We start from the raw sequence: 16,419 nt of genomic DNA, 5'->3' as shown, positions 1-16,419 counted from the left end.
AATAATAGGGTGCCTGGACTTTGCCTATCTCACCCCTTTGCCAATTCGAGGCAAATCTATTGACCCAAAGACCTGCAACAAAAGTATTCAAAATTCTCAAAAGCCAAGGAAGGGAAGATGGAGACGCTGCAGGAAAAGCTTTGTTTGCTGGCAGACAGCACCACCATGTGGTTGCCAATTGTATTCATGTAACAAGAGATGTTGGTACAAAAAAGTTCAAAGCCTATTTGCTAAAGGTGTATTTGGAATGCTGGTGCCTCATCATGTACAGGTTATTTAAAATTCAATTAACGAAAGTTTAGCTATAGCACTTATTAAATCGCCTTCCTGCCCCATCGCTCTGCAAACAACTCGCAGGTAAGTGGTCTGTCTTCCTCACTTTGCATTCCTGGATCCTGAGTCCTCCATGCCTGACACGACACAGGTCAGGAATAAATGACCATAGAACAAGTGAGTAAATACATGAGTCCACAGCTCCGGACACAAGGCAGGCCTGGAATAAATGACCATAGGATAAATAGACGAGACCACAGCTGTGTCTTCAAGGAGATCATGGTTACACTTCCATTTCACAGATGGATAAACTAAGTCCCCTAAAGCGAGTGTGATCTCATTACCGCCACACTGTTAATTAATGGCACAGCGAAGACAGAAACCCTTCTGGAATTTTCTTTTTACCACACGTCCTGTGGGACCAAGGAGGGACAAAGTGTGTGCGAGTCCTTTAATAGGGTTTGTGAAAGCGCGCTCACCACGTTCTGTGCTGGATTCTCTCCCAGGAGTCGGGTCCAGTTGCTGCCTGAGGCCCGTCCCTTGCTCTGCGGCCATGATCGTGCTGCTCTTGAGCGTGCTGGTGGTGCCCTCTGCTGGTGAGTAATGGTACTTTACACCGTATTTCAGCCTGGGATAGAGTTACATCACATGAGCACTGATAGCTATTGTCAAATTTCATCTGATTTGCTTATTAGTGCTTTTATCCCCCTCCCTAATGGGTGATGGAAATTAAACACCAGCAAGAAGCTGCAGGTTGGACTCAATGGATGCCTTTGAGCACCCTGCACCTGCACCATACATGTGAGTGTGGGTGAGAGGTGGTGTAAGAGAGTGGAGTGGGACAAAAAGCGAGGCAGCAGGGAGCAAGGGGGCCGCTCTTCACATGGGAGCAGGTCTCCGCTCCCCTTTCTCATGGGTGCTTCCTGCATTTTGCTGGTCTCCTTGGAGCACCTTGGCCCTCTTGGTACGCAGCAGCATCCAATGAAAAGGGCAGAGACCTCCATCCCCACATTCTAAAATGAGTCCTGCCCCACCCCCAAAACTAAACCCATGTACGTGAGCTCCTTGGCAGCAGCCAGAGGGAGTAATTTCAAGTTCACCTGGAGTCTTAGCTAGGAATCGGAGCCTTCTGCCCTGGCCCTATTTACTGTCTTCTGTGCATATTTATACAGCTGTCAGCTTCTGAACTTGAGCCTGTCCTACCTCTCACTGATTGGGCACCCAGTAACGACATACTCCTTGGTCAGGCAATTTGTCCTTCCTTTCTCATATTTAGGTAAACTCTGGACCAACACACTCACCCTCCCCTCTCTGATGTCCCCTTGCAAACAGCAATGATGAAAGTGAGGTAATGTGAACCCACAGATATTTGTTGATAATCTATCCTGCCTATGACCCAAGTTAATGGACAATTTAGAGGGCATGCATGTGACCCAGAGGCTTGCAAGTTAAAAATCACAGTGTAACATTTGACATGAGAGAGATTTCAATAGACTCCAAACCCCATCTCAGTCCTTCCCTCTAACACAGAGTGGCCCAGCCAGTGCTGCCACTGGGCCTATTGGCACTTTACTTCCTGCACACGTGTGTGTGTGTGTGTGTGTGTGCGTGTGTGTGTTTATTTTCTGATTAAAACATTCTTGTTGTGACTTGGGGCCCCATTTCCAGAGCAACTGGGGCTAGCATGTCAGAAACTCAGCCTCCACCAAGACTTCAAGTCATCCTGATAAGATTCCACTGCGATCTTGAAGTGCCTCACTTTGGGTGACCAAAGCATGAAATATTCTATAGACATTAGACTCCCATTTTTTCTTTTAAATGAGATTTTCCTTACTAAAACCCATTTTCCTAATTTTTTTAGCTTATGTTTTTCTGGACCTAAGATTTTCCTCTTTCAAAACAACAAATTTCTCTTTGATAAAACTGTTCCTTTGACACACAGACACACACACCCCACCAACTTTTACATGTGTCTTTTAACATTTTTTATTTTTCTAGAAAATTGAGACCACTAAACATTTTCTCCCTGTTTCTCTTGCTTTATTTCTTTTTCCTCTTTTAATATTTGGCTATCACATTGTGATAATAAAAATGATAACAATATATTCTATAATTATAAATCATTACAAACATTTTTGGTATGCCCAGAGAGATTTTATTTTCAAACATATACAACTGACATTTAAAAAATTATAGTCATAGAAATTGTAGGTGGAAGCATGTGGTGGATTGAACATCCTATACCTATAGCTCCAATTTGCAGGGGTGAGTGTGTGATCACCACAACGATAAGACTGTCTGCCCAACAGGTTCACCAATTCTGGGTCTAGACACTATTGGGAGGAAGGTTCATTTTTGAGGTTTCTGCCTCAAAGAAATAGGAGTGGTGAGGGAGTTTTGGTTTTGCAAGAAACAGATGCCAAGACCAGATTAAGTGTGCTAGGATTTCACAAAAGGAAACATCTCTGTGATGAGCTAGCAGCTAGGAAAGGCTGGAAGACCCCCCAGTAGTTCTGCAGATGGGCAGAGGGAAACTGGATATGTCCTAGACTACAGGTGGGTCCAAAGGAAGGTAGACAAGGCCCCATCCAGGAGGAGTTCGTCAGAGGACCCTGTGTCCCCTATGAACCCTGCCCTCTGTAGGGTACCCACCTGTACTGGCTCAGTGGTAGGGACCGCCATGGGGCTGGACAGGGGTGTGGCCCTGTGCAAACACTGCTGTGAACTTGAGGGCCTAGGCTGGGCCCTCCCTCAGTTACACCCCCTGCTCTGCAGCCCAGCTGCCTTTGCACGGCTGTCTCTGAGTCGGATTTCAGGACAATGCTCTGTACGTGTTGATAACAGGGAGGGTCTTTGTGCACGACAAGGTCTCTCCAGATGTTTCTCCACCTCTGAAGCAGGATGAGGAGCGGCCTCACATTTGCTCCCTCACAGCTGGGGTGGGGCTGCCGCGTTTCTTCTGCCCCTGTCTCAGAGCTGGCGAGTGGCGGGAGTCAGCGGGGCATGGTGGTCAAATTTGTCAGGAGAGAGGGATCCCTTGGACCTTTCACCTAAAGCCTGTGGTCCCCTTGGCCAGGAGCTCTGCAATGGAGCTTGTTCCACATCACACAGCCACGTGCTGGCCCACTGATGACTCCCCCTGTCCTCTGCATGTTCATTCCCCTCTGTGACTTCAAGAAAGGAGGTGGGCATTCCTGGTTTGTCTTGTGGGTGGAGTACATAATACTGTGAAATCTCATCCTAAATCACTAATAGAACTTATCATTCTACTATCTAAAGATGCTATGCTTTAAGTTTGCTTTAAGTTTCCTAGACCAGGATTCTGAGATTCTAGCAGGCCATCCATCCCTCACTGGCCCCCGGATGGTATGTTCAACTGCAGCATGTCCAGCCCTTCACTAAACAGACATTGGTTGAACTTGTGTTCTCTCGTATACACATAAAGTAAACATATATGTGTAATATTTATGATATACCTCATGGTACTTACCTTCAGTGAATCCCTGGTTTAGTGGGAGAAACAGGGATGTAAATATGTCATGCAACATGGGGTGACAAGTGCAGTGGAAGAAGGGTGTTGGTGACATTATACAAGCACAGGGTAGCCACCCTACCCAGCCCAAGTTAGGGGTCACTTAGGGGTTCTTGAACTTCACGTGGAAACATAGAATGTTGATAAGAGTCAGTAACGCAAGGGGAACAGGCACAGGGAGGGTACTCCATGCCCAGGACAGAGCACAAACAAAATGGGATGGATGGTGTAAAGTATTTTTTCAGCATCACAGGAGCATGAAGTTCAAGGTAGGGGATGATGTCGGCAGAGGCAGCAGGAGCCAGATCAAGGAGAGCTGTATGTGCCTTATGCGCCGGCTCAAAGAAGCTAGAGCTTCATGTGTGAACCTCAGTCTCATCATCTACAAAATGGCAGGGACAACAGGTGCTGCACAGGCCTGGGGGAGGGTTTGGCGGAGCCCTGGGGGAGGGTCAGCGGAGGCGATGTATGCAGCCCCAGCTCTGCTCCTGGAGCCCAACGGCTGCTGCTGCTTGTCCCCTTCCCATAGGAACGACAAATTTCCTGAGTCAGGAGCTCTGTTATTCTGGTAAATTTTATCTTTGCATTGACTTTCCAGCTCGCTCTCCCCACCACACCGCCAGACTTTGTGAGTGAACTAATTCAGGCCTTTGGGATTAATGTTTTAAAACCCAGGGTGAATCTCCTACTCGCTAATGAAAATGTGTGGGCGGTGCTATCCTGGAAGTAAGTGGGAGTGCCCTGGAGCAAGCAGGCCTGATTAGCACCTATCAGTAGTAAGATCCTCTCCCACTCTCCAGAGTAGGAAGTTAATTACCTTCCCTGCACAAAGACATTCAAGTGCAGTGATTCTCAAGAGCAGGCAGTGGTTTACATCACTGCTCAAGTGGGCAGCAGGTGCTCTTAGTGGCCGTGGTGCTGATGAGTTTCCCAGGCAATTATGCCGAATGTAAAATGTGCCAAGGCAATTACATGGGCTCTGTGACAGGGCGCAAATGGAACAGAATCCGCCCGTCAGGTCTGCGCCTTGCAGGCCCCACTCCCCTCAGACCTGCAGTTCTCAGGCAGAAGGAAATTCCCTCTCCATGGAAACCGTGGGCAAGAGAACCTGGCAGAGAAGACCCCTGGCTGGCGCTGAGCCCAGAGAACTGTGCTGCCACGACCCTGCACAGCCCTGCTGCTCTGACCGAGACAGAGCACTGCCCCTCAACCCTACTGTGTACACCCCAGGCACTGTCCTTTCCTTTCACCCCAAACCAAAGACAGCCTGTTTTGTTTAGTCTACATACTATTTCATTTAAAATATGGGAAGATTTTCCCCAAAATTTATATTTTGGTCAAATTCTGAAAAGTTTAAATTATGGGACACTTTCTCCAACTTTTGGGGCTGAGTTCTTCCCCTCACTGGGACCTGGGTCTCTCTAGTTTTACACTGTCCCCACCATTCTTCTTCTTCCCCAACCTGGGCTCAGCCTCTCATTTACATTTTCTATGTGTTTCTTGCAGAGATGTGGGTTTGGAGTCCTGAGTCTTAAGTCTGACCCCTATTTTCTCTGGACATGTAAAGTCAGCCCAGGCACTCTGGGCTCTGGGCGTCCTGTCTCAGCCATCGCAAGTCAGTCTTCATAGTTTCCTTGAATCCACTCAACAAGCATTGGTTGAGTTTCTAGATTTGCCAAGTGAGGGGCCAGGCCTTGGAACTACAATAATTCTTGTCCTCAAGAAGCTTAGTGTCTTATGAGAATCAGTGTGGAAGTGCTGCAGTAGAGGCGACCAGCCCAGGTTCCCCCCAAAGTCAGAGGAGGGAATGGGGAAAGATTCCACACGATGTTGTTCAAAGGAAGCCTTCGAAGGTGTTGGTAGGGCTCAGCCCGGCTGAGTCATGGTCTCAGTGTTCAGCAGAGGTCACAGCCTGTGCAAAGGCCCAGGACTCAAGGCACATGGAGAGACTGAGCGCCATGCAGGATGGTTGGAGTGCAGAGGGGACGTGGTTCCAGCTGTGCCAACCCACTGTGCCCCCCCCAAATACACTGCACAACCTCACACCACTATGTCTTTGCTCTCGCCTCTTCCCTCCTTTTCTGCCTGAAGAACTCTTGTTCCCCCGGGGACTCCAAAGCTCCTCTCAATACCCCCTTAGCCATGCTCTGCGCCTTATATATCGGCATCTGTAGTTATCACCAAAGGAATGGACGAGAATCCTCATCCTTTGATCTAGAAATGCCCAGTGCAACTTTTTAGTCCGCTCTCCATCCTGTTTGATAGTTGAGAACTCAGAGGTCTAGAGAGGCTGTACCTTCCCAAGGCCACAAAGCAGAGCAAGCTAGAAATGAGGACCAGGGCTTGGGCTGGGCAACTTCATCACCAGGAGGGCTGGGACACAGTGCACAGGAGGGACACCACCACTCCCCACAAACCACCTCCCCACACAGTCTGACCGTAAAGGCCTGGCTCTGCAGTTCTTAGGCACCCACAGGGTGTGTAGGTGGGAGCCTGCCCTTCCACCTGCTAAAGATACCTGTGTCCCCCTAGATAATTCCATGATGATAATGATAAGTTTGATGATGACAGTAAGATCCAAGCAATGCTATCCTTGTGTGAGTACAGAGGGGAAAGGGGCAGTGAGTAGATGGTGTTAATAATGATAACAGTAACAAACGACTTCTGTAGCATTGGAGCAACTACAGCATGCTGGCTGAGGTAATTTCTTTCTACCCTGTTTTCCCCAAAATAAGACATCCTCCGAAAATAAGACCTATTTACAGGAAAGATAAGACGTCCCCTGAAAATAAGACCTAGCACATCTTTGGGAGCACACCTTAAAATAAGACACTGTCTTATTTTCAGGGAAACAGGGTATCTTCACAACACTTCCCCTTGTGGATGCTATCAGGTCTTTCAGGCCTAAGTTTCTCTGATACGACTCCATTGTGCCAAATCTTTGTGACTCACTACAGACCTCCTGCTCCTTATTGAACATCAAGGCCACTGGGGAGGCAGCCAGCCAGGTGACCCAGTGACTGAGGCTGGAAACTGACACAGTATACCCACCTATCTGCTTGAAGATCTCCCAAATTCAAAACCTGCATGCTTTATGTTTCACTGTGGATAAGTGCAGATCAGAGAGCTACGTCTGAGATGCATGACCCACAATAGTTGTTGTCTAGAAGCAGCTGAGTGGGGAAGGGATGTCAGTCTCACAGCCGTGACATTGAATTTTTGCTCTTCTCACCCCTTCCCCATTTATTCTCTGTAGATGTAACATTTGCCTGGTTTAAACTGTCTTTTTGTGCTCTCAGTGCATTGATAGTATTTTGTAAAATACTTTCCTCAATTAATAGCCTGGCCTCTGTGGGGGCTGATGACCTTTTCCATAGACCTATTTAGCTATTATAACCTTTTTCACAACTTCCATCCCCAAGTTATCAATTGGAGGTTTCATTTGCAGCCTGAGCTCACACCTAACCAGTTCATGAGTATTTATCAGCAGGTGCAGCCTGTGACATGCTGGCGACATATCAGAGTTCACCACTTCTGCTGCTGCCATCTTTGGAAGGCTGCGATATCTTGATTTGCATTATTTTCATCAGTGTGCATATACTGATGTGTCATTAGCATTTTATGTCACTCTATCTCACCTCCACATGATTCAAATTCACATAAAACAAGACTGCATTGTCTCTTTAGTGACAATGATCAGAGGTGAGCACCTGCGGCATCCCTTGTGACTCTGCCTTGATTATGTGGATGACTTGAAGCCTCTGAGGTTGGCAGAGCCACAAGAAAGAGAGCCTGGATGAAAGAGGGCTGCCCACTGACCTGAAACACCCAATTATGTTTCTTCTTCCAGACCCTTCTGATACATTTTCAGCTATGGATTCATGAGAAGCAAGACTAAGCAACCTGGATTGCAACAAGAACAGTATTACCAGGCAGTGATTTAGTTCCCATAACAGCTGTTTGTGTACTGGCCATATGCCCAGACTAAGTGGATACTGAGATGCTAAAGACTGTTGTATAACAATCTAGATATTTCTCGGGTTTTACTTCAAAATGGAGACAAGGTCTTACTACATTGCCTAGGCTGGACTCAAGCTCCTGGGCTCAAATAGTCCTCCTGCCTCAGCTCAAGTGGGACTCAAGAAGACCACACCACCATGCTTAGCCACTAGTTCTCTGAACTATCCAAATACATGTTATTTTGGAGATCCAAATCTCTGGGTGCCAAGTCCATTCAAAAAGGAAACAATAGTCTCTTCAACAGATGGCACGGGGACAACTGGAATTCCACCTGCAAAAGAATAAAGGTGGACTCCTACTTCAGACTACATACAAAAACTGAACCCAAGTGGATTTATGACCTAAATATAAAAGAAAAGACCAGTGTCAGACGCCTGTAGTCCCAGCTACTGGGAAGGCTGAGGCAAGAGAATCCCTTAAGCCCAAGAGTTTGAGGTTGCTGTGAGCTCAAGTGTGATGCCACAACACTCTACTGAGGGTGACATAATGAGACTCTGTCTCAAAAAAAAAGAAAAGAAAGGAAAGAAAGATCCGTAAAACTCTTAGTAGAAAACCTAGAGACAAATCTTCATGACTTTGGATTTGGCAATGGATTCTTAGATGTGATACCAAAGGTACAAGCATAAAAGAAAAAAAATAAATAAATTGGATTTCATCAAAATTAAAAACTTTTGTGTATCAGAGGATATTATCAAAGTTTAAAGAAACCTATAGAATGGTGGGGGGGGGGAATTGTAAAGCATTTAATGTCCATAATACATAAAGAATTCCTACAATTCAACAACAAAAGACAAACCATCAAATTAAAATGTGGACAAAGAACTTGAATAAACATTTCTCTGAAGAAGATATAAAATGTAATCTGTAAGCATACAATAAAAGATGCTCAACATCATTAGTTATTAGGGAAATGCAAATCAAAGCCATAATGAGATACCACTTCACACCTAATTGTGTGGTTATAATAAAAAAAGAAAGAACATAACGAGGTGAAGATGTGGAGAAATTAGAACATTTGTACATTGCTGGTGGGAATGCAAAATGGTGCTGCCACTGTGGAAAATGGTGGTTCCTCAGAAAGGTACATAATGCAGAAATCCCTCTCCTAGGTATATGCCCAAAGGAACTGAAAGCAGGGACTTGAATAGTATATCATCACGGCATTATTCATTATTCATTATTTCCAGCCAAATGGTGGAAACAACCCAAATGTTAACTGATGGATGAATGGATAAATAAATTGTGGCACATTTATATAATAGAAAATCATTTGTCAGTGTCAGGGAATGAAGTTCCGATATGTGCTACAACATGTAGGAACACTGAAAACATTATGCCAAGAGAAATAAGCCAGACACCGAAAGACAAATATATGATTCTACTTACATGAAGCATCTAGAATGAGAAAATCCATAGAGATGGAAAGTAGATTTAGAGATTACCAGGGACAGGGGGGTTAGAAGAATGTGGAGGTACTGTTTTATGGTTTGAGTTTCTGTTTGGGGTGATTAAAGGTTTTGAAAATACATAGGGGTGAAGATTGCACAATATTGTGAATGTAATTAATGCCATTGAATTATACACTCAAAAGTGGCTAAAATTTTATAATATATATATATATTTACCACAACTTACAGAAACTAATGATGTAATATACCAAACCCATTGAATTATATACTTTAAATGGATGAATTGTACAGTTTACAAAATATATCTCACTAAAGCTGTTTTTTAAAAAATGAGTAACTTAAATGTTCCTTAATTTCCCTTCTCTTGCTAAATTCTATGATTTTTTTTAAGTCTGAAAATAGGTTATATCCAGTGCTAAAAATCTAGGAAATCTGGGGAATATTAATAATGGAAGCGAGAGAGAGAATAGTGGAGTCAACCTGCCAGGGATGGGAGCTTGAGGAATCTTGCAGGGATGGTGTATTAACAGTGCCAGTCCTGGTCCTAGTCCTGGCAAGAACAAGCAGCATTCTTGCTTCCCCCAACACCATTCCTCTCCACTAGGAAGGACTATCAGCCAGATTCACTGACCCCCTCAGGAAGCCTTTCTGGAAAGGCCAAGGGGTGTGAACTGTACCAGAAGAAAGGACAAGAGGCAGCTCTGAATGTCATAAGATAACAAGAGATAAGGCTCAGACGGACAGTCATTGCAGCAATCAGGACATCTCACCTCACCCCAGATTCTTTCTTTCCAAGCTGGTGGTTCTTACCTGGGGTGCCTTAGCACATGCATATACACACAGATCCTCACCAGCACTGCTGGGTGTGTGTATATGGGGGAGTTAGTTGTTGCTACTGGCATCTAGTGGGCAGAGGCCAGGGCTGCTGCAAATCCTACAGTGCACAGGACAATCCCCCACAAAAGAAAATTTCAAGCCCCATATATCAATAATGGGAGGTTGAGAGACCTGCCCTAAGCCAAGGCAGGCCAAGCCAGGCACCATCTGGGGCAAGCACTCTGAACATATTTAGTCTACCTCTTCTGTGAAGGCTGACCCATTGTGACCGTCAGATTGATGGGGTTCCAAATAGTGTCAAACTGACAAGCCTGACTACATAACTGTCACTTGATGAAGAAAGACAAAACTCTTCTGACAGTTTCCAACTCCCTATAAGCTTTATATCATTGGGAAAAGGGAAATGTGAGCACAGACAAGTCTATAAGCTCTCTGAGCATTTAGGGAGCACATCTGTGGCCAAACTGGAATTACAATTCCATCTAGTTGTCCCCACTGCCCCAGACCGCATCTGCAGGCCCCCCACCATGATGAAGTGCTGGTTGAAGGTAATGGCAGTATTGGGGTACTAGTAGAGTTCCACCCTCTGTCATCATTTCACCTCCAAGCAGTATTTCTCAAGGGGAGTTTTCTAGACCACCAGCTTCAACTTGAGCGAGAGCACAGGAATCAGAATGGTTTGCGGAGCCCACATCCCAGGTTATTTTGATATTGATAGTCTGGGGAAACCCTCATTCCAGATTACAAACACCTTGAGAGTTGGCATCCTTTCCATGTCTTTGCCCTTTCACTGGTGCTTCACCTCAAAAAACTATAAAACAAACGTGCAACCTAAATAATGCTTCAGATGCAAAGATAGCTCAAAGATAAGACCTCAAATCTCTCCATCCCCAGAAAGAATGCCATTGTTAAGGCCACCAATGTAAAACACCAGGGCTACTCCAGCCACCTTTTTCTTTCCTTCGGGAGGTGCCACATAGATCTGGCCCATAGCAGGTTCTAGAAAGATACTCATGGCATTGAATTGACCTGCATCCCCTCCTGGCTTTCATCCTGCAAGTGGGTAGTAGCAGTTTTTGTGCTGACCCTGCTCTTTCTTCCTTCCTTTTAGGGGGCCACGCTCTGGACACCCCACACTTTCCACAGGAGCTGCCTCCAGAACTCTCAAAAAATATCAGTAAGAATTCTTTGAACTTTTCTTAGGAGCTGGGAAGAAAGTTATGTAGGATATTGGCAGAGAAAACAATCCCATTCTGAGTATTCCCTAGAGCCACTCATTTCTGTGGCATTTGTAAGCAAAGAGATTCAAGTAGAACTCAAAAGTGTCTTCCCAAGTCTCCCCTGGTCTTACCCAGGTCAACTTAAAGAGGAAACCAGTAGAAGGCAGAAAATAGGCCGATCATGAGGGTTATGCCGTAACTGTATCTTAGCTTCAAATTGAGCTCTGAACTTCCCAGAAGGCAAGACAGAGAGGGAGACACGATGTGTTGCTTGCTCTGGTTGTAAGAAAGGAGGATCTATATTTGTGTTTTGGAGAAGAGAAAGTTTTCCTGGTAATGGATTGTTAAGATTGCTCAGGTGGGTCCTGGGCATGGCTGAAGAACGCAATGCACGGGGACTTAGTGATGTCAGCCCTACATCAGTGGTTCATTTCCAACCACTCAGAGAAGTGAGTTAAGTCAACCACATCATTAATACACAAACCCATATAAGCAGCAAAGTGACTCATCCCACACAGATCCAGATGACGGGTGCCTCTCTCCAAATGGCAGAACTCCCATAAAATGTGTAGTGCCCACCCGGAGGCCGCCTTAAAGTAGCCATTTGGACTTACAGGCCACCCTTGGCACTTAGAAGGATCTAAGGAAGGAAACACGGTGTGCCAGCAGCCCACGGCAGCCATTCCTCTTCAGCTGGAGTAGCTGTCAGAGCAGCCTACACAGCAGCCCCTGGTGACCCGAGTTACAGTTAAAGGGAGTGGCATTCATACAGGCAAGGCACAGCCTTGGCCCTGGCTTGGACGCTTCATTCTCCATAGGAAACAGCATCTCCAATAATGACTTCATAGATTCTATTTCTAGGACCCAGTAAGGACGCAAACATTTACAAAACTCATCTACTGAGCAAGGCCCAAAAGGATGACGTCCCACCAGGCATTTATAGTTCATCCATCATTCCCAGTCCAGAGACACATCACCATTCTAGGTGTAATTTTTATTAGCAAGCAATGTTGCCCAGTAACACAATTCACATTTCATCTTTAACAAGTTTCTATGGTAACCTGTGTTACTGGAAAGTTAGCCCAAGGTCAAGTTTGCCCTTAGAGAAGGAAGAAAGGTTTATGAACGCCTTACCTAGAGGGTGAGCAGGGAGGGAGGAAAGGGGAGAAACCAAGATTCTCTCATTCATTTTATCTTTCTTTTACTTAGATATCACATTCTTCAATGGGATATTTAAAAATGGGGAAAATGTAGCCGAAATTTTTGGTAAGTTAAATCTGAAATTGCTTTTATCCATCAAGTGTCATGGCATAGAGTATGTGTGAGAAAGCTCAGAGAATTACCCGGGCCTTGGTCTCCACCCTCACCAGCCAACTCCCAACTTTGACCCAGGTTCTGAGGGAACAAAGACACCTTCACTGCAGGGTGAGTCACTGAGTTGCCGGGTGCCTTCCGATTCCTTCCTTCACTAATCCTTATGATAAACTTGCTAGGAAGAGAATAGCACCCTCACTTTACAGGTAGGGAAACTCAGCCTAAGGGTACGGGTATCCTGAAAATTTTTTAATAAAAATACATCTTTATATAAACACACACAAAAACCCCTTAGAGTGGCTTTTTCAATCAGTAAAGAATCATGTTTTCATTTCTCTGATTAGGACTTGTGGGAAGGAAACATGGAAACAAACTTTCTTGCCAATTTTGTTTGCTGTAGACTTTGGGGAAAATTATTATCCCTGGTTGATACCTTGAACACGTCTCTGACCTTCAGTTTCTCTACTGTGAAATATAAAGTTTTTTTGTTTCCTATGAAATGGTGATGACAATATAGCCTCTGCCCTGCAGGGTTACTACGAGCTCTGTGGGATAAGGGACAAAGTGAATGCTTTGCAACACAATACACACTCTGTCAACCTTAACTCTTGTGCCATTAAAAGCACCTAGTTCAGCTTCTGGTTGCTCAACAGTTGTGGCCATCTGTACTCCTTTCCTTCCTTCCGACAATGGCTTATAGTTCTACAGTTCCAGCACTGTGTCATCTGAGATCCATTCAGAAAACTCATAGTGACTCAGATAATAGTGGTCTGATGTCATCAGCAGTGGTCCAGTAGCTCAATCTGGGTACCAGAGACCCAGAGGTTGACCTTGCTCCCCTGCTACTCCAGGCATAGTGCCTTTTCAACTTCAGGCTTGGAACCTCATAATTGCATGCGGCTGCTGCAGCTTCAGCCAGCTTATCCTTATCCACATTCAAGGAAGGAGAAAGGTGAAGCTCAAAGAGAGCTTACATGCCTTTATTCTTTATTAGAAAAGAAATGTTTCCCATAAGTCTCTGAAAGACTTACTCTGAAGATTTTTCAGCCAGATCTGGGTTACATGCTCAGCTGTAGACCAATCCCTATTTTGGAAGCATGGGATTACCATGAACAGCTGAGAATGGTCATGAAACAACCTCGGGGACTTAGGGAAAAGGTCCAACTTTTCAGTGTTGTTAATAAGAAAGAAGGGTTCAATGGCTATTAGTTGGACAAGCAACAGAAATAATGGTTTAGAACCTGCTTCCTTTCAATTGTCTAGAACAGTCCTGAGCACACAGCAAGTGCTTGCTGGGCCGATGAGGTGCCATCAGCCTGGAGCTCCCTTCTGGACTCCAGTTCCCAGTGCCCATAGTCCCCCTCCCCCGCAGACTGTCTGGGCGCCCACTTCACCTGGCTGCAGGCCGTCTTCACCAACTTCCCCGTGCTGCTCCACTTTGTGAGTGGTATGAAGTGCGTGGCTGGTATCTGCCCCCGGGACTTTGAAGACTATGGCTGTGCCTGCAGGTTTGAGATGGAAGGACTGCCTGTGGATGAACCTGACAGGTGAGTGAGAGCCAAAGTGAGCAAGACCAGAAGGGGAGCTCGGGGGAGGCCTGGTTTGCTACCTTGGGCTGAGCACAAGCACGGGAAGAGCCTGGACTTGGGACTAGGAGAGGTATTAGTTCCACTGTCTACCGCCTGGACTGGTCTCCTCATCTCTATGTGGCAATGTAATCTCTGGTCAGCTCTCTTTCTGGGGAGTTAAGATCTTGTGTTATGTCCAATACACAAATCTTCATTTGTGAAGGTTTAAAGGAGCTCTCCAGGTAACTCTTTTGGAGAATAAAATTTGAGAATTACTTTTTCAGTTGGCTCAGTCCTGGCTGCAAGGAGTAAAGCAGCTATAAAGGTTTATGTTTCATTTTCAACAAACATGCACCAAATACCAATAATATATTAACTGGTTAATATAAACAGAGTCCTATTCTTTCTTTAAAGAGGTAAATGTCTAGCAGGAAATGCAGAAAAACTGTAAGAGGCTATTACAGTCTGCTCCTTCCCTATGAATGGGAGAAGTGCAAATTAAGTAAGTGACCAACTTTGACCCATCGGAAGCATTAAGCAGAGCAAGGATATGACAAGCAAGAACTGGGCAACAGGAGGGACGTTTGGGACACTTACCAATTAGCGTTATCTCGTGCTGCCAAAGTGTCAAGGAATATTACGTATGACTCTGAAATCCTAATTCTCTGCCCCTTTTTCACTCTGTGATCTTCAGCAAGTCGCTTAACTTCTTTGTACTTCAGTTCCTTCCCTGTAGGATGGATGGAATGATAATCCCCTCATAGAATTATTATCTAGGATTAAAAGACTGAATTTGGATTCAAGTGATTGGGGCTCTGCCTGGCCTAGTAAGTACTTAAGAGCAATAGTGATTGGTAGGGAAAGTAACAGTAGTAATAGCAGCAGCCACACAGTAACAGCAGGGCTGTAACAGTAGTAGTAATAGTAACAATAGTAACTATTTTACTAGGAAAATAGCAGTAGTAATAATAGTACCTGTAGCCATAGTAACTTGTCGCAGCATTGGCAAGAGTAATCGTATGGAAGTGGGAGTTTGAACCCAGGTCTCCACCATACTGGTATTGCACCTGTTCCCAAGTCCATTGTGGTGGAGTGTGTGCTGCCATCTCCACGACTCACAGGAGGCAGGGAAGGAGCCCCTTTGTGATACTGGTGGACAGCTTCTATTTGCCCTGGCATTTCTCTCTAGGACGGATGTCTTGACTCACAGCCCCCAGGATGACGTCTGGGCCTCCCCCCAAGAACCTGTGCACATCTTTCTTGATGTGTCCACAGGGTCTGTCTATTGATCCACTCAACACCCTCTCAGGAGGGTCTTTCCTCTGTTACTCTCAGTGTGGACTACAGTACCTGGCACAGAGTCGGCACTAAACAAATTTAAAAATGATATATCTCTGATCGACAAGGAATAATGACTTTGGAATTAAACACATCTGTACCACCTCCCAACCTGCAAAGAAGGGTGTAAATGCTTCTGAACCAAGAGAACAGTTTTCTGTCCCAGGGGCCATGAGCAAACTGACTCTAGAGCTCGCTGAGGTTCAGAAAAGGAGAGGTGCTTTTGTATGGCACCTGGGGCTAGGGCATTTCTGAAACACATTTTCCTTTCAGGTCTTCCCTTTGTACTTCCTTTCATTGTTGAAATACCTTGTACATCGAGAAACCAAGGAAATGAAGCAGCAATTTATCACTGTCATCAACCCAAAAGGGGTAATCAGAGCACCAATTGGCAGAATGGGGGATCACACCGAATTTCAATTACTTTAAGTGTTCCAGTTGATGAGGTGATTTCCAAACTTCTGGAGGAAAGGTTACTTCTATCTTGAACTTGCACACCAGATCCCCAAAATAATTGCTACCATATGCTGAAAGTCTATGATGTTATAGGGTCTTTATTGATATTTACGTAAATCAAAAAAAATCTTATGAATGAGGTAGTGTGAAAAATTCAGTAGCTTGTCCCAGGTCATCAGCTGCCTCCACACTGTTTCTTCTTTTCATTGGTCTGTACTGACCTCCTGTGTACAAGAGCTACCTGACCTCCCAGGTTCAGTGTCAGCTTGCTCTGTGACCTACCTCGACCCAGGGCAAGTTACAGGGCCTGTGGGCCTCCAGGTGCAGGTACGTAAACACTCATAGTAACAACCACACTTGCTGCGTGGGTCCACGTGACACTAAACGGGTTAATACTCAAAAAGCACTTAGAACAGAGGCTGGGACATAGTAAGCACTCAGCAAATGCTAGC

At 45.2% G+C, this 16,419-nt stretch overlaps 1 protein-coding gene across 1 annotated transcript in view; it reads left to right on the top strand.

Annotated features, from left to right (window-relative positions):
* Positions 1–826: 826 nt before the first annotated feature.
* OC90 (otoconin 90) overlaps positions 827–16,419 on the top strand; it is a 51,124-nt gene continuing 35,531 nt past the window's right edge. Inside the window, exons 1-5 of the mRNA XM_053558694.1 lie at positions 827–869; positions 3,118–3,252; positions 11,183–11,248; positions 12,501–12,557; positions 13,978–14,152. Coding sequence (XP_053414669.1) covers positions 827–869; positions 3,118–3,252; positions 11,183–11,248; positions 12,501–12,557; positions 13,978–14,152 — 476 coding nt within the window. The remainder of the gene's footprint in view (positions 870–3,117; positions 3,253–11,182; positions 11,249–12,500; positions 12,558–13,977; positions 14,153–16,419) is intronic.

This window comes from Nycticebus coucang, chromosome 13 (genome assembly GCF_027406575.1).
Source record: "Nycticebus coucang isolate mNycCou1 chromosome 13, mNycCou1.pri, whole genome shotgun sequence".
Lineage (NCBI taxonomy): Eukaryota > Metazoa > Chordata > Mammalia > Primates > Lorisidae > Nycticebus > Nycticebus coucang.
The sequence above is the reverse complement of the archived record's forward strand: the minus strand, read 5'-3'. Positions and strand labels throughout refer to the sequence as shown.